General features: G+C 38.2%; 1 protein-coding gene across 14 annotated transcripts in view; it reads right to left on the reverse strand.

Moving 5' to 3' along the window:
* EYA1 (EYA transcriptional coactivator and phosphatase 1) overlaps nucleotides 1-19,174 on the reverse strand; it is a 359,116-nt gene that overhangs the window by 67,622 nt on the left and 272,320 nt on the right. For all 14 annotated transcript variants that reach the window (XM_032316550.1, XM_032316548.1, XM_032316544.1 and 11 more), the window contains 2 exons: nucleotides 14,768-14,907; nucleotides 13,275-13,358 (listed from right to left, as the gene is read on the reverse strand). In XM_032316550.1, the coding sequence (XP_032172441.1) occupies nucleotides 13,275-13,358; nucleotides 14,768-14,907 (224 nt within the window). The remainder of the gene's footprint in view (nucleotides 1-13,274; nucleotides 13,359-14,767; nucleotides 14,908-19,174) is intronic.

The following is a 19,174-nucleotide window of genomic DNA, read 5'->3' on the forward strand; positions in this document are numbered from 1 at the left end:
ACAGAAAGCAGAATGGTGGTTGCCAGGAGCTAGGGGCAGGAGAGTAGGAGGAGGTGTCTAATGTATAGACTTTCCGTTTTGCAAGGTGAAAAGAGTCATGGAGACTTTCCGTTTTGCAAGGTGAAAAGAGTCATGGACACTGCTTGTATAACAAAGTGAATAGATCTACTACTACTGAACTATACATTTAAAAATGATGAAGGGGGTGCCTGGGTGGTTCAGTTGGTTAAGCATCAGACTCTTGGTTTTGGCTCAGGTCATGATCTCGGGGTTGTGACACTGAGCCCTGAGTTGGGCTCTGGGCTCAACAGGGAGTCTGCTGGAGATTCTTTCCTCTTCTTCTCCCTCTGCCCCTCCCTCTCTGTCTCTCTCCAAAATAAATAAGTAAATCTTTAAAAAAATGCTTTAAAAGTGACTAAGAAGGTAGAGTTTACATGGTATGTACTTTATCACAACTTAACATAAAAATGAATTAGAGTTAAAGAAATGTACCTGTTAATTATTCATTGAATAACAAAGAAATTACTATTAATTTGCTAGATAACTAAAGTACTGGGTACCATCTACTATTTCTATTCTAAAAAATTCTTTTAATGGAGTCTTAAATATATACTAGAAATATACACAAATGAAATAATATATCTGGGATCTGCTTTCAAAAATAATCATAGGACAGAGCAGGGCAGGGGAGGGATGTGGTGAGAGGCAGATACAGTAAGAGTCACTAGGATTTGACATTGTTAGTTTAGAAAGGTTACAATGAGTTTCATTATACTATCCCATCTCCTTTTCTGTATGTTTAGAAGTCAGTATAATAATTTTTTTTTTAAATATAGAAAAAATACTCACCAAGATAAGACTGGTTGCATTTTGGTGATGAAACTATGGCTATTTAATTTGAAAACTTACAGCACACTCAAGCTATATTATAGAACGTCAAAAATTTTTTTAAAAGTCAAAATTACAAAAGCCTGGCAGAGTTCCTCAGCCTATCACCGTTTATTGAAAAGAAGGCACAAGGCTTTGCTTGGTAATCCTTACCCAGGCTTAAGTGAGCTTTAGAATATACACAAGAATCTATGTCAGACACTGCTTTGCCTGTATTAACTCTCCTAATTTTTATCACATGGGATGTTCACTTCCAGAAAACCAGGGGAACTTCTACATTTATAATTGAAGCCACAGGACCTCCGTCTCATGCACTGAGGAATGATGGTATCACATTGCAATGCTGATCGGCTGCAAAGGAGAATTCCCAGTGTAATTTAAGAATAGCGGTAACCCTAGAAGCATCTCATTTAGGGCCTCTGGCATTTATGTTTTGGTTGTACGGCTCCCGTGGATCCTGATTTTTTTTTTTTTTTCTCATCCACAAGACTAGTGTTATCATCTGACATCCTATTATTGGCTATTTCTAACTAGTGAAGTGATTATTGCTACTGGAAGAGAATGCCTGTCAGGAATAACACAAGGAGACTTGTTTCTTTCGTAATATTGTTATTCCTTTGGAGATCTTGTGGTTTCATTCTTTGTGGATTTCTAGTGGCATTCCTTCAGAACAGTCATGCCCCAGGGAAAGACTACTGTTGAAGAGTTACCCCTTCTCTCCCAGCAGCCCCCTTTATTAATTTATAAGCTCCGTGAAAGCAGGAATTGTGGCTAGCACCACTATATATACAAATATATACTAATTAAAAATATATACTATATATACACATTTGTTCTACATATATATGCACACACTATATATATACACTATATAATATATATATACAATATATGATATATACAAATACATACTATAAATATATTTGCTTAAGGAATTATGGAAGACTGATGAATAACTTGTTAGTGTCAGGCCAGGAAACAAATCGTGTCTCAGGAAGAAGAAGGCTGGGTAATCAGGTGTGTGTCTTGGGTACGATAGCCTGTGTAACATAGGGAATTTTGTGTGTGCAACTTGAGAAGACTGCCATTTGCTAGTACAATTTTCTGAATTATTTCATGGATGTTTTCAGTGATCATTACCCACAGCTAAACTACTGCCAGAAGGATAAGGTACTAAGTGCCTCCTATTATGACAAATTCTTTTGACAGAGTCTTAAATTTGGGGTAGCCCCAGCATGGAGACCACACGGTATTAGCAGGGCACCTTAGCCAATAGGGACGTCACGGTGAATTCCTCTGGTGTCCCCGCTGGTGGGGGGAAGTGGGTAATTTCTTATATGACTTTTGCTTTATTCCCATGACCGGGGGAAGTTCATGCTTCTCGGATTTTTTTTTTGCCCATTTATGTTGAGAAATATTGTAGTTGCAACTGCATTGCTAATTCCATTATTTGTATATATTTGGTTGGTTCTTTTTTTTTTTTTTTTCTTTTTAAGATTTACTTGAAAGAGAGTGCATGTGTGCGTGCACAGGGGGAGCAGCAGAGGGAGAGGGAGAGAGAATCTTAAGCAGTCTCCCTACTGAGCACAGAGCCTGATATGGGGTTTAATCTCAGAACCCTGAGATCGTGAGCTGAGCCAAAACCAAGACTTGGATGCTCAACTGACTGAGCCACCGAGGCGCCTCTGTACATGATACTTGATCTTAACTTTCTTTTAAGTAAGTGCTGCAAAAAATATTTGAAGGGTTATATGTACTCGTCCTCAAGTCTCACTCCCTAGCTTCAAATGGCAATTTTATCTATTTTTAATGTCAAACATGAATCACCCCCCACAACCCCATCCCCCACAGGCAGAACTGAGCCTGATTTAAATTATTTTCTTAACCCATTTTCATTTACTATCTCAAAAATTCTACTTCTCTGTGTGTCTCAGAGTGTCCATGGTCCTTCAAGCCTCAAAACAGATAGTTTAAAGAAAACCTATTTCTCTCTGCTTGGGTTTTTAGAACAGGATCTAGAATGTTTCTCTGAGTGTAAAAATAAAAAACTTTCTTCTTTCTCTAGAAATCTTAAAACTAGCCATTCAACTAACCATAAAAAATCTTCCTTTTATGTAATAGTATTAAAAGATGTCTCCCTAGATTTTTAGTTTTGGCTTAAAAATGTCACAAGAGCCAAATATTACATCAGATCATGTACAGTCCAAAAAGAATAACAATCTCATTTCAGTTTTACTATAAGAACAATAAAAAATAGTGCCAAATATTAATAAGGATGCAAGTTTTCTTTTTTGCTCAGATCTACCAGTAAAGCATTAACAGAAAAAAAAATGTTCTTATTTAAAAAAAAAAAAAAATTTTTTTTTTAAGTATGCTCTACACCCAGTGTGGGGCTTGAACTCATGATCCTGAGATCAAGAATCACATTCCCTACTGACTGAGCTAGCCAAGCACTCAAAACTGTTACTATTTAAAATGTAACTCTGGTTCCTACTGACATACCATGGGGCATTTGCCTTTTTATTCCTTTTCTTTTACTATCTTATTTTTCTAAACTGAAAAGCAGAAAAAATAATGCTAAGATAAATCAAGCAAGCACAAAAGGCAATAGACACTTGTCCGATTTAAATTCTTTAAAGTTGAAACCTTTAAGAAATATTTTAATACCCAAGTTATTGTTCCAATTTTTAAAAATTTTTAAAAGATTCTCTTTAACTATTATTTGAGAGACACAGAGAGAGCTTGAGAGGAGAGAGTTCACTGGGAGTAGCAGACTCCCTGTCAAGCAGGGAGCCCAATGTGGGACTCGATCCGGGACTCCAGGATCATGACCTGAGCCTAAGGCAGTTGCTTAACTAACAGAGCTACTCAGGCGCCCCACCAATCTTATTTTTTTTTTTAATATTTTATTTATGTATTTATTGGGAGGGGGAGGAGCAGTGGGTGAGGGAGGAGGAGGGGAGAGAATCTCCAGCTGACTCCACACGGAGCTTCAAGCCCACCACCCTGAGATCATGAACCGAGCTGAAACCAAGAGTCTGACACTTAACCAACCGAGCCACCCAGGCACCCTTATTGTTCCAATTTTAGATAGTCACAGCATTCTGAATTAGTAATTGGGTTCTACAAAGTACCTATGGTGTTGGGGATTTATTTTTCTGAAAGTTAAAAAAAAAAGAAAACAAATATATATATACACATGTAAATACACATATATGTTATATATTTAAATTTATATAACATAAATATATGTTATATATTTAAAAGTTTTATATATATATACGTAAATACACATATATGTTATATGTTATATATGTGTATTTACGTGTATATATATATAAAACTTTTAAATTTTTATCTATTCTATTTTCAATTTATAAGCACATTTTAAATATATGCTAAATGTCTTTTGTGTCTCTCTTTTTTGAATGTGTGCCTTATTATATCTATGAGATCAAATCTATACAAACTCCTAGCAACTGCTATTCTGCTTTGGATCAAAAATAGAATACATCATATTTAAGAAAACGCTGTTTAAAGAATTAATCTTAGGCTAGAAAGAGTTACTAGAAGGTGATTCAACTATTTCAAAAGCACAATTAGTTCTTCAGGATACGGTACTTGGATTTTGAATTTGTAGAATGAAGGATACGGTTCCTAAACCATATCTGCCCTGATCCTATGTGGGCAGCTAAGCCTCCCTTGGCAAGCAATCACTCCGTTGTAGTGGCCCAGTGAGGTGTGATGATAACAGTGTGGACAGGTTTAGGAGGATTTGTTGGTCAATGGGAAAATCTTGTAAAGTATGCTCAAGTTGACAACACAGCTTTGGGAAGCACCAGCCAGATGAACCCAAAAATACCTGTCTGGGACCCCTTCAACAAGTCCTTATTTAGAATGCTAAGCTTGCAGCCACAAACAAGGCCTGGATGTCATTTAAAATAAATTCTCATTCAGGATCTTTTGTTTTGGGGGAAAAGAAGCTGAAAAACAGGAATGGGCACTCTAAGTACAGGAGGGACCTATTTTCCTGGCCCCATGCAGGCAGCTCACAAGGGAAGGATTAAAGAGAAGATTAGGAAAATTAACTTCCTTATCTGAGAGGAGAAAAAAAAATTATGCAAAAATGTTATTTCTTTCAAAAAAAATCCCTGGAAGTGTTATGTAAGTGGTCTATATAACCTGTGAGACCCAAAGTTTCCACTGTTTTCTTTCCACCTGTCTAAAGTCATCAATATCATCACATGGAATATTAACTTCTTGCAATTTTAGAAGCTCCTATCACTAAACAGCTGGCATAAAATGCCACGTTTTAGGAGCTGGGTATAGTTCTGAAGCCAATTAAAGAATAATCTGGATTATCATGAGAGAGTGTATACACGTGAAAAATAAACCATGCTTGAACTACTGACTGAATGATTAAAAAAGAACAAAACAAAACCAAACCCAAACTTGTGGTGGGGCTAATCAGGTCATTTCTACTGATTAGATATGTGACACCCAACTGCTTTAATTTTCTCCTTAAGAGACTCCCTTTCAACATCGTGAAAATAATACCCACGTGGAAAGTAAGAAAAAGAACTTCACCATTCCAAAGATTAATTTTGATTGTGGAGAAAGCCCAGTGAATCCCAAACATAGGACAACTGCCAAGAAATGGTACAAAGTGGGAGGAAGAAGAAGAAAACCAGAGCAGACCCAGCCAAATTGGCCTGGACACATAAGGACCCACACAGGGCCTGCGAAAGCCTCACGAGCTAATCCAGTCAAAAGACCTATCTAGATTTCATCTGTAACCACTCTCCTATCTCCCTCTATCCTCGTGTTATAGCCATTTTCTTAGGCCTTTATTATTTCCTACCAGAGGAACTGTGATGATCTACTCTGCTATCAGGCTAGTCTTCCAAATTGTGTAATTCCATCAGGTCCCTCTGCTGTTTTTATACTGTCCGTGGCATCCCCACACCTACAGCACAAAATCTTGGCACTCAGTGCTCCCTGCCGTCCTCCTTTGTGGGCAATGGACCCATCACAAGACTAGATTAGGTTCCTGCTGTTGTCAGTTAATAGATGTGTTCTCTGAAGCTGATCATTTAATTTTTCTGAGACCCAGTTTCCCCACTGGAAAAAAAAGAAGAAATCAGCTGGATAATAAATGTGAGATAGATGTGTAAACTCTACAAGCTCAACAAAGGTACGGTATTTTTATTGCCATTTCAATAAATTATGTGCTGCTCATCTGCTGGTCTGGTCCTCCAGATATATTTTACAGGTCGCTCTCCAGCCATTTGGCCTATGGTTTCCCTAAATGGTTATCTTCTGCTTCCACCTCTTCCGCTCTGCTACCTGCAACAACAAAATACTGCCTCTCCGATTGTCCACTCCCCTCTCAGAATCCCCAAGGAAGCAAGAGCTCTTATTGATGGAATGCCTCTAAGTATTTTTCTAGTTGGTTTACACTGTTCTCCCAGCAGTGCTGTGATTGCTTTCATTTTGTAGATGGGAAGATTACGACAGAGCAAGTGAGACTCAGAGAAAGAAGGAGGCTATCCTAAGGCCACAGAATGAGGGAAGTCCAAGGCTGGTGGTGGCAGGTCAGTGTTGTGTGTGGAAAGCTGTGATCTGTGCTCATTCACTGTGTTCCCTTTCACAGGTCTGCAGGAAAATAAGGCCACATTCAATAAGGTAGCAGGAATACACATTTCATGGCCCGCCACTTAGGAGGAAGGGGCTGGCAGTGAAAGGGAGAGAATAACCATCAAGATAAGGACAAAGAAATGAATGGAGGAGGATCTTTCAGCTGGACAGCCCTCTGACAGTCAAAAACACTATCTTTTTGAAACAAAAAACTAAAAGCTTTTTGTTTGGAGAGTTTGGATTCTGGGTCATTCCACAGTATCTAAAAGTTCTGCTTGGAACCATGAATTATTTCATCATTTCGGTTTAACCCAGCATTGATATCCAAAGAAGAAAGTAACAAAATCAGGAAAGCGTGCTCTGGGATTGAACTGACCACTCGTTACTCTGCTGCACACCTGTCACACTGCCTTTGGGCACTGCTCTGCTGTGGTGGAAAGTGTGTTTTGGGCTTCACTCATTTATCAAATAGTTCTTCACTGAGAACCATGGTTGCTATGGCCACCTGTCCACCCAAACTCACTCTCTGCTTTTTCTCTGGTACACAGCTGGGCCATTTCTGCTTTCCTAGATTCCTTTGCCCCAGGTCATGTAAGCAGAAGTGTGTGCCCCTTCTAAGTTTGGTTCGTGTAGCCTTTTGTTCTAGCTCCCCCTGCTTTTTCACTCTGTGGGTTAGAAAGCTGATGACAGTGATCACAGAATCCTAAGAGCTAGATGGTGAGATGGCACAACCATGATCTGTGTGACCAAATCTTACCTAAACCAAGTAACCAGGAAGATCCACTCGAGACCACTAACTAAGGAAGAGACAAATTTCTATTGTCATGACATATCGGGCCTATTTGTTACAGCTGCTGCACCTACCCTAACAAATTCATGTGCTGGCCTGTGCTTCAGTGGGGACCCAGACACAGACACATGATACCTGCACTGAGTTTACAATCTAGGTGGCCACAGTGTGTATCACTGAACTGTCCTGATGTCCCAAGGGCAGGAGCAAAATAAAGCACCACCAAGTTCAGAGCACAATCTAGAGTAGAGGCAGGCATGTTTTTTCTCTAAAGGGAGAGACAAAGATATGATGCTTTGCAGTTCATAGGAAGTCTCTGATACATATTCTCTTTCTTCTTCCTCTCCTTTTTCACGATCCTTTAAAAATTTAAATAACATTCATAGCTTGAAAGCCCAACAAAAACAAGCCACAAACCAGATCTAGCCTATGGGATACAGTCTGTCAATTCCTGGCCTAGACCCTTAGGCTTGATTTTTAAAACCCAATGGAAGAAAAATACTTCATGATGGATGAAAACTCAAATTTAGGAACTACAAGTAAACTTTTACAGGAATACAGATACATTTACTCATTTGCCTATTGTCTGTGGCTGTTTTGCACTCTTAGGGCAAAGGTGAGCAGTTATGAAGGCATATGGCCCATAAAACCTTCATTTTTGGTAAAGGGTCAGCTAATAAATATTTCCCAGCCTCTGGTTCGGAGCTTCCTAAAGAGAGATTATTCTGTTTAAGTAACCAGATCCTCTACAATCCAAGGAGGACATTGTGTGTCTGCTACTTTGGTGCTATGCCAAGAATTCGGCATCTATACCAGCTACCCCAGAAGATCATCCCTCAAAAGATTTTGTTGGAGTTTAGTGTTTCTCTCTGAAACAGGGTAAGAACAGCAACCTACATTGGTTAACAGGCGTGTTCGAATGAAATTGGCTCTCTCAAGTGCTGTCAACTTTTTCTCTACTCAGTGTCCTAAATGATTAGTCAACACTCACTAGGGAGGGCTTAGTTGATTTAAATTCACACCGGTGACTAGCAACCTTCCAAAAGTCTGGTGCATTATAAAACAAATGTTTAGAGAATGGATACATGATCAATCAGTGACACAGGCTGTTTTCATTATAGGGTTATTGTTATTAATAAGACATAGTGCTGGGCTCTTTTGATTCAGGATACAACTTAGATCTTTCTTCTCCTGGCTTTACCCAAAATATATTTGACACAATTGAATTCTTGAAACAATTTGGCAAGTCAAGTCGCCAATTTTATAGATGAAGAAACTGAACGTCAGTGTGAATAAACAATTTACTCAGGGTCAACTGAAAAGTCAAAGCTTGGATTTGAGTCTAGATCTATATGAATTCAATTCTGATGCTTTCTATCTCACCATAGGTCGATCTCCCATTGGTACTTCATAAACTTAAAGACCATACAACATATTACTCCCTGGCCACTATGTCCCAGATTCAAGGTTGTGTTTTGTTGGTTGTTTTGTGTTTTTTTGGTAGTTAAGGTTCAATCACACTAAAACAAAATTAGTGTTTAATTTATGTCAGACATTTAATCTCTAACCCTTTGAGCTTCCTTATCTGTAGAAGGGGCTTGGTAATAGCAATTTCAGAGCATGAATGGTGAATCAAATGAGTATTGGGCACATAGGAAATTCTTAATAAGTAGGGCCTACAGTTAAAAATGTTACATTTTATGTTATCTCAAGTGTTCCTGTTTAAGTTTTTGTGTAAAATGAGGAGTGAGGCTCAATATCTTTAGGACCATTTCTAGCCCAAATTCATGAGACACAGGTATTAAACAACAATAAAAATAAGGTATTGAAACAATGAAGCCATTGGCTATAGATATCTTGGGGAGTCCTCCCACAAGAAGGAACCAGGCTTGGGACATCAGCCCAATACTTACTTGGAATACAAGTTTGGGGTATATGATTTGATATTAACAACAGGATTATATTGTCTAATTTAACAAGGGCATTCAATGGAAAAAAGATCAAGATCTGTTTTCTTCAGCAAAACTGGGGGACATGGATAAGTTTGAAAGCAACTTTTAAAATGCATTAAACCAAAAAAGCTAGGATAGACATGATTAACAACAATCTAATTTATGGTAACACACCCATGGACTTCATTTTCATGCTAATATGTTCTTTCTTTTCTCTTCCCTAGCCAGACCTGTCATGTACCTAGCACCCTTTTTGTTCCCATCACCTTTGTTATAAAACACTTCCTTATAATGCCCAACATGCCTGCTTCCCACAGCTAGGATTACATGGAAGGTGGGACATTCTCAAACTTTTTTGTACATATTGCTGTAACATGCCCTAATTTTGCATTATATCAACCAGATCCTGTATCCCCTTACTGAATGGCCTACTCATTGAGTTGCCTAAGCTACTGTGACTAAGCTACTTCTCAAGTATCTGGTTCCCATAGAGACAGAACAGCTATCACATTGTCAGGCATTCATTTCTTTATATGCCTGTAGAGTAAGGCCCAACCACATGCTCCCTTAACAATGCTCAGAGACACCACCAAAACTATGCTCCAAGAAAAAAGGCTTGCCCTTCAATGCTTTAAGACTGCTCTCCTTAGTGAAAGGAATGAAAGGGAGGCAAAGTGTTCAGATCAGCTTGGCTAGTATTATTGTTTGGAAGAATCCTTGTTGAACCACATATTTTTACAAGGCGTGATTATCAGATTTGAGAGCAAATTTTTCCTGACTCTAAAGTTCTCTAATCAAAAGAACATTAAGCAAGCCTCCTTGCATGCTGCAGGCTACAGTTCAACATCCTCAGCAATGTGTCTTTAGAAGGGATGCCTCATGACATTGAGACAACAGGTGTTCAGTGCAAAAGAGGTGTTCGCAAACATTTAGTATGAAATCATACTAAGAGTGTCTGAGGACCTTCTGATTCAGAGTTGTGTCCTGCTGACCCTAAACCCGTCATCTGAAGACCTGTCCTTTCCCACATGTCCCAGGCTCACCTTACAACCACCTTCTTGCCTGGTCCAAGTAGATGTCTTCCTCATCTCAACAAATACACAACTAGGCTCCCAGCTGCTTAGGACAAAAACCTGGGAATGTTTTTTTCACTCCCCTCTATTACTGATCACCAGTACAAGACAAATCCTTTACAAATCCTATTTTTCTACTTCCAATAGAATCCAGAAGCCAGTGAGTTCTCTCCATCTCTACTGCTAGTCCATTGGGTCACTCCTACCTCCTTTCAGTTCCCCAACCCTCTTCCCCCACCATTGTTCTTCACACACAGCCAAAATAATTTGAAAATCTGAATCAGATCTTTTCATGTCCTCCCTTGAAGTCCTTCAGTAAATTCTTCTGGGATGTGCAATGAGATTAACCCTCTTGACATGCCTTGTACTTGCCCTCATCCCACCACACATCCTGACTCTGCACCTTCATCACTGAGCTCAGCCACACTTGTCTCTAACATCAAACCGTTTCCTGCTTCTGTGCTCACTGCTTTCTCTGCTTAGAACTCTCTTTCCCCTGATGGCCACATTATCAACCAGCCTCTTTTATTCTGACCTCTGGTTCAAAGTCATACTCAGGAAGACCTTCCCCAAACATGCCTTCCAAGGTTACTTTCTTCCCAACCCCTGCCAACTTATAAATGAATGGTTAACTTACATTTAAATATTTCAGATCACCCATACTAAAGAATATATACATTTGGTTTTGAAAATTATAGGAGATAAAACTTTTTATCATATGCTCTAGGATGAGAAAACTAAACAAAATAACAAAATACTATTTGATGAAACCTCAAAATACTGATGGCTGATACTTTTAAAAATAAAATTTGTGGTACTTGTAATGCTTTGTTTAGATATTGTTGAGGGTCTGAATGAAAAACCCTAAGCTGCCAGTGGCTTCTAGGTTAGGTGTGAATTCCATGTGCAAACCAATGACTTATCGCCTGGGATTGACACAAGGTCATTAGGTCATGGGGATGCCTACCGCCTCACCCAAAGTTGGTGCCTTTCACTGGTGAAGAGAGCCCTGATCAAGACAGCTCTCTTTGCATCAATCTGGCCCTTAATGCGAAAGCTTTCAAAGATTCGACACTTTCTGGATGGTTTTCAAATGCTGGTGTTCTAAACACATGCTCATTTCAATGCTTTCTTCCTTAAGAGTTAGTTGTAGGGACATTAAAATGGTTTGGTTAAGAAGATCTTCAGGATTCTTCCTACTAATGATACATTGATATTTCAGCTACTAATCCTTAGTTTGTTAAGTAGTAGTCTTGTGGAAATACTAGTAGTAGTATTCATAGAAATACTAGTAATCATATTCACAGGAGGAGGAAGACCAAAACATGCCACAGCTAATATTTATCGGATCCTTATTATGTGCTAGCCACAGAGTAGACATTTTCTTTGAATGATTGATTCTATGGCTTTATTTTTTTTTCTTAATAATAATCATACTGTACTTTATTCACTGTCTCCTTCTCATAGAAAATCTAACAATAAGATGGGGCATTTTGTTGCTTTACAGATAACTTATTTCTGAATAGAAATTCGAAGGGTGGATTATTCCAGAATATGTTTGTTCTTACAAATGTGCATTTTTTCCAGCCGTTTTTTTGGGGTGGGGGGTTAGGTGTAACTCCAGGGTTAAGATAAGGAAAGCTGCATTGTGAAGCTCAACTGATAATTCCTCAACTTTCACTGACAAACTATACCTACATGGCAGCACTCAATATTTATGTATCGAAAGAATGGGTGCCTGGATAAAATCTGTATCGACAGGATGCGTTTTGCGGGTATCAATTTTAACATTTAGTTGTGATAAACACCTGGAGTCACCAAGTCACAGAATTCACTTCCTAAGGCTCTGAACCAATGGCTTCAATGATGTTAGACTTGTAAAATGATTTCTTTAAAGATTAAAAAAATGAAAAATACCATATTCACAGGATAACTTCAGAAATTACCGATCCCTTTAAACAACACAGTTTTTGTGTAGGAAAAGTTTATGAAACCACCAAGAAATAAATCAAAAAGAATTTCTCAGGTTTTTGAGAAGCTCAAAAGGAGAACATGGAGGCTGAACGTCTACTCATAGAAGGCAGTCTCTAATACTCTTTCTTTCTTTCTTTCTCCTTCCTTCCTTCCATCCTTCCTTCCTTCCTGTATCTATCTATCTATCCATCCATCCATCTCAGAGAGAGAGAGAGAGACAGTGAGAGAGGAACACAAGCAGGGAGAGTTGGGGAGGGAGAAGCAGACTTCCTTCTGAGCAGGGAGCCTGATGCAGGGCTCCATCCCAAGACCCTGGGATCACGACCTGAGCTGAAGGCAGATGCCCAACAACTGAGCCACCCAGGCACCCCTGTAACGTTCTTTTTTATATACCACACCAAGGTAAGTATTGTAACAACAGTATTTGTCCAACTGGCGTTCAGAGGCCCAATTTTACACACCATTCACATACCTTAGCCTCATGACATAGGGATTTATAAAGACATTCATAATGGGTGTTTTGAAAGTAAAATACTAAAACTGCTAATCACTGAAGACAAGAATATGTAAAATATTTGCTCCACTGAATATGTTATGAATAGTAAAAGTAAAAGAACGGTGCAAATAAAAAATACCAAAAATTGTTCTATGTCTCTCTATATTTTATTATTTCATCCTAGAACAGTATTCCAAACACTTTTATTCATTAGGGTCTGAAATCAGAATAAATTTAATTGCATAAATTTTTCTCATTTTTAAGGACCTAAAAAAACTCCTTTTGTTCAACTATATGTTTTTGTCTTACATATATATTGGACTCTATCAATAAATTAAGACGTTCCCCTTCCATACTTTAGATTTATTATTTAAAGTTAAACCACATTCCCATCTGGACAAAAAACTCAGTTCCAGGCATATTTATTCTAAAGAAATTAAAAACTGATGTCTCTTGGTACTCACCCTCCCATATCTGTTGGCATAGGACCCTGTGAGCAAGGAATGGAAAACGATGATTGTCTCGTCCAAGTCCCAGATGAACACCCTCTACAAAGAGAGAACCAAATCAATACGTCTTTCCCTTGGTTGAGAAACCTGTTATTCAGTGCATTTCAACATAAATAAGCACTCTTAAAATAGAAGACAGAAGAAAAACCTGAATTTACTGTGTTTTTAAAATACAACTGTTCCAAAAAGCATCCTCTAGCTTTTCTCCAGAGTATAGCATCAGGTGAGATACAAAAGAATAATTATATTAATGACATCAATACAAACAAGAAATAATAATATATGTCCTTTCATGACATCAATACAAGCAAAAAATAATAATATATGTCCTTTCTACTTCTGAAGTATATTCTTAGTTTACTCTTCTGAAAAAATGAATAATGAGCTAAAACTAGTCTGTTTATAACTTCTTGAGACAGAGAGAGGCCAATAAATTAAAACTCATGTGTTTTTCTTACCTCTTCTGCTTATTAAGAAGCATTAAAATAGTGAATCTTATGTTTGATTTTCATCAAGCCAAGTATTAAAAAACTATACCTAAAACCTAACTTCACATCAACTATTCACCTTCTGTTACCTTTGGACTGTTATCACATGGATGGGTTATGTATGACTCCTGCCTGGTTTTCTTCGGACTGCAGACTTGTTAATTGTCAAGAGCCTGTGTGATGTGTCTGCTTAAGTTAACAACTTAAGCAGACACATCACACAGGCTCTTGATACACTCAGGCTATTTGGAATCAGATTTAAAGGAATTCACTTCAAAAACATCTTTGAGATACCACAGAGGCCTCCCAAGCCTACTTGTCTTCTTCCCCTTTCCACTCATACCAATATATATTCATACACATGGGTTCTGCTGGGAAATGTCCATCTTTTCAGCCAAAATAATCGTGTTTTCCACCATCGGATTTCACTGGGCAAAACACAGAAACTAATTGCAGTGGATTCAAGGTTATGAAATCTACCCTTCAAGGTTTTATTTAATCCCTCCTGCTTTTGAACTCCACCAAAACAGGTCTCATAAGATGACTACCATTTCAGTTTAGAACATCCTAGGTTTTCCTTTCTCAATATATATGAGTGTATCTTTAATTTTCAAAGTGGATTTTAGTAAGTCTTTTTAGTATGACACTTAATTAAAATGACAATGATATAGAACAATATAAAAGAATTTTCCTCATGCAAAAGGATATAATTTACTATTTTAAAGAGAAATAACCAGATACTTTACATGTAGTTAAAATGGTAGAGAAAACAGAAATGATTATTTTTAACTATAAGTAAAAGAAAACAGAAAGAAAATGCTTTACTTATGATACAGAGAAGAAAGCAGTTACAAAGCATTTGGACATCTTGATGACAGCCATTTACATTACAGATGTCTAGAACTACCCTTTAACTACCAAGATACCTTGTTATTTACCAGGGCACTGGCAATGACATACCTCGAGGTCAGAATCCGGGGGAGGTGAAGGATTATTGTTTCTTCGGCCCCGTCCGCGGGACTTCCCATCTGAACTTCGGCGCAATCGATCAGAATCTGAGTCTTTAATGGGTGTTGATGGGCTGTGGATTGTACTGTACTCTGTAGAAATAAAGAAACGCCTTTCATCTTTTGGTTCTATTACCACGGTGTCAAGATCAACCTTGTTTTAATTTTGGGGGAAGCTTGAAGAGTAAAACACATTTCATTCTGTTCCCTTTTGTTGCTGTTTACCTCCATTGATGAATAATTTATGAGATACTGAATACCAAGAATCCATTCTTTTGAAAGAATGTGTGATCAGAAATGAAAAAAAATTAATTGATAGTGCAAAATTGGAGGCTGTAGGAAGTTGCCTAGTTTTTCTTTGTGGTTCTCCATGATGAGACAAAGCTCACCCATCCCCACTTCCACGTACGTGTTTTTCTTTCATTCCACACAAGCAGGGCCCAGCCATACCAAGAGAGGTTCACACAGGTGCCTTATCAGCCACTCTCCCACCTATGAAAGTCTTCTGGTTCACAGAAAGAAAAGAAAAATCAACTCTGGGACAGGAAAAAACTGACTCCCAAGGCAGATGTTTCTTTGAAAATTTCAAAATCTCCTTTTCTCTCTCATTCTATGTGAGAACAAAGGAGTGGCAAGATAAGGAAGAACAGACATATGGGCAATACCCATACCTTGAGAGCATCCATCACAGATTCTCACTGTATCTTAGTCTCTGAACCAAAACAGAGAGCACATTAAAATTGCTCACCTGGGTAACTCAGAGAAATCACAGAAATGACAAAATAAAGAATCACCCCTAACGAGCTACAGGAATGGCTGAGTAGTGGTGACTATAGAGTTGGGCTAGGAGCACTCTTACCCTGCTCCAAAATGAGCAAAAACCCCTTACAGTTTCTTCTTTTCTCCAGTCCATGCATTAAACAACTTCTACCTCCCCAAATGCTTTGCCAGATTTCTCTTCTGGATACAGTTTGGACTCTCCCAAGGTGGTATAAGGAATGATAATTCTTATTGAGATGTTGTTTATATTATATTTCACCAAACAGAGAAGTAGTGAGAACAGCTGAATATCTGATAGCCTCTATTAATATACTATCATCCCTAACTATATCCAGAAGGCCAGCCGTGTGTCAAACCATGTGGTCTCAGTATTACTTCCAAGTTTAAGGCTTAAGCCTTAGGAGGTGGAATAGATAGGAATGGACTTCAACAGAGTAAATTCCACTTCTAAACCACATAGAACAGCCCTATATCTTCTGTTTTAACTTTAAAATCCAAACAGATTCCTATCACTTTTGGATGAGGCTTTTGCATGTCTTCTGCCATAGAAAACAAGACAGCAAACTTCTTCATATGCACCAGTCATGGGGTCCTTGTACCCAGGAACCACCATCGTAACATACAAGCTTGTTAATTAATTATGGCCAGAAAGTCCAAAACAACTTTTCACTACGTCAGCATATGTAGTTCCATGGGATGCATTTTTGAGCTAACCTATCTTGTAGAACTATCAAAATACAGTGCTGGCTAGTCAAACTGTAACATTCTCCAAATCCACATGTGATCCTTTTCTTACAGAGGACTGTGGTATCCTCTCCTCAAAACGTTCAAAGCCAAGCATCTGCCTTCCATGTTTTATAGAGAATTAGGCCTCTGAAGAAATACATATTTTTAAGGAGCTCAGAGAATTCAAAGTTGTGTTTTGAAGAAAAAGTCTTGACCTCCTCCTTCTTTAAAAATTCTGTAACTACATCTCTGTGCAAACCTGGATAGCCACCATCTGAGACAGAACATAGGCCAATTTCTTTACCAGTGTCAAAACAACATTTACTTTGCAACTGGCATAACTGGCATCTAAATTTGACTCGTACTTCAAGTATTTGACTGCAAAGTCCATCTTCAGTTGTGAATTCTCCACCTTTTGAGGTTCATATTTGAGAAGAAGCTAAAAGATGTGAAGCAATGTATCATATCATATGATGTCTTTCGCTTTGACTTCTAGCTAGTTTAGGGCGAATTTTTTTCACCATGTGTTTCAACTTACCAAGGTTTTCCAAGGTTTTCTTACCCTAGATTTCTCCTATGGATTACTCATTCCTTTAGTTTTTGGTGTATATTTCTTTATTCCTGTGTTAAAACCCAATTAAATCTTTTAAAAAATGTATTCCATCTTTCTTTTTTTTTTGAAATAAAAATGAATATTAAATTGATTACTCAATTCTATAAACCTATCCCCAAAGAAACTAAGTTCAATGAGCAAAGTATACAGGTAGATTTCCTAATTATCTTATCTAAAGTTTTTCCAGGTGGAAAAGAAGCCCTTAAATATGGACAATCTGATACTTCTAAATATTAGAACACACACACACACACACACCCCTTATAGGCCTCAACTTATTAGAAGGAATATAAAAGTTAAATGATGCAAGTTAGATTTTATTTTATTTATTTTTTTTAAAGATTTTATTTATTCATTTGACAGAGAGAGAAATCACAAGTAGGCAGAGAGGCAGAGAGAGAGAAGGGGGGAAGCAGGCTCCCTGCTGAGCAGAGAGCCCGATATGGGACTCGATCCCAGGACCCTGAGATCATGACCTGAGCTAAAGGCAGAGGCTTAACCCACTGAGCCACCCAGGTGCCCCAATGCAAGCTAGATTTTAAAAAAATCTCTTCCTCTTTGTTCTATGAGGTGGGAATAAACACTTCTACTCTCCTAACCAGTTTTCCTGACTCTATTCTCCTTCCTTCTATTAGTGTAAAACAACTCAACAAATAATTTAATCTTCTAATCCACTGAAATCTCATGTTTCATTAAAATCCTTTCCAAATTATTCAACTTTACCCCCACCGAGATAATGAATGTGAAAATAGAAGAGCATTTATTTCACTTAACAAACAATGACTGCATGCCCATACTATTTCAGGCACTGTACCAAGAGCTTGAAGTATGATGATGTACCATACAGATATAGTCTTTTTGGAGCTTAAAATTCAGAGGAAGGCACTGATTTATGAACAAAAATAAGAGATTAGAAAACAATAGAGAAAGGGTCATGACATGAGAAAGGTAGAGTGCTGGGAAACCATAGAGCAAGTGCACATAACTTAGATTTACAGGATTATAGAAGCGTCCTGAAGATGAAGAACAAACTTACCAGTAAAAAATGGAATATAAATGTTCTCCAGGCAGGGACATGAGCATGTGTGATGGTGGAGAAAGAGAGAAAGAGAGAGGAGAGGAGAGAGAATGTCAAAGAATTGAAAAAAAAAAAATTAATCTGGCCTGATTCTACAGAGGAAGAATATAGAGATGAGGCTGGATTAGCAGGCAAAGAATTTAAGAATGGAGGGATGAAATCAAATTTCCAACTTAGACAGATGGTTCTAGCTCCACTATGGTGCAGGTGCTGGTGGCAAGTCAAGAGTGAGAAGCAGAGACCAGCCAGGAGGATAATTCAGTGGGCGATGTTAGTAGTTTAACAACAGGGAAGGCGAAGGTATAAGGCACAAGGCATGGGTTTAGGAAGAATGGATTATGGGAAAGTGTGCAGATGAGAATTCACATTCAACTTTGAACATACTGAACTTGAAGAGTCTGCGGTATTCAAGATGTCCAGTAGGCTGCTAGACTGCTCTGAAGCTGAGGAAAGAAATGTGGGCTGGGTTTAGGTTTGGAAATTGATGCCATACATAATGTGATTAAAGAAATGGGTATAATTAAAGACATGGAGGGTATGAAGAGGGACAGGCAGAGAAAAATGGGTAGGACATGAGGAAGAAAACAAAGGTTAGTGTGTTGTAGAGGAAAGAGTATGTCCTGAAGGAAAAAGTGATCAATTTGGCTGATCTGATCAGCCTAAAGATAAGCTAAAGTGAAGACTGACTCCAAGAGTACTTGGAGATTTAGAGTAGATGAGGACTTTAGCACACATGGCAGAAGTATAGATTTGAGAAGTATGGAGGTGGTGGACTAGCAGGATAAAAATGAGATAGCAGAAGGTAGAAGAGTAAACAGGGGTTGTTACTGAAGACCCTCTAATGGCCAAATTCAATAATTATATTTTAGTTCTTAGTCTTATTGCACTTTGCTGTGACTGTGCTGACCACTGGCTCTTCTAAACTGGGGTCCATTAGAGTAACTGACTTCTTGTCCTCCCACGTTTGCTTCTCATCCTCCCACTCACACTATTACTTCCATCCCTTTAGAGACCTCTTCCTCTACCCAAAGCTTAAATGTTAGTGTTTCTGTATTAGTGATACTCAAATTGATCTGGGACAAAATAAGAAGCTTGTATCACGATGTTAATGCGATGCTTCCTTCATCAAAAGTCTCGCTAAGATTAAAAACAGAAGTTGAAGT

The sequence above is a fragment of the Mustela erminea genome, chromosome 16 (genome assembly GCF_009829155.1).
Source record: "Mustela erminea isolate mMusErm1 chromosome 16, mMusErm1.Pri, whole genome shotgun sequence".
Taxonomy (NCBI): Eukaryota; Metazoa; Chordata; class Mammalia; order Carnivora; family Mustelidae; genus Mustela; species Mustela erminea.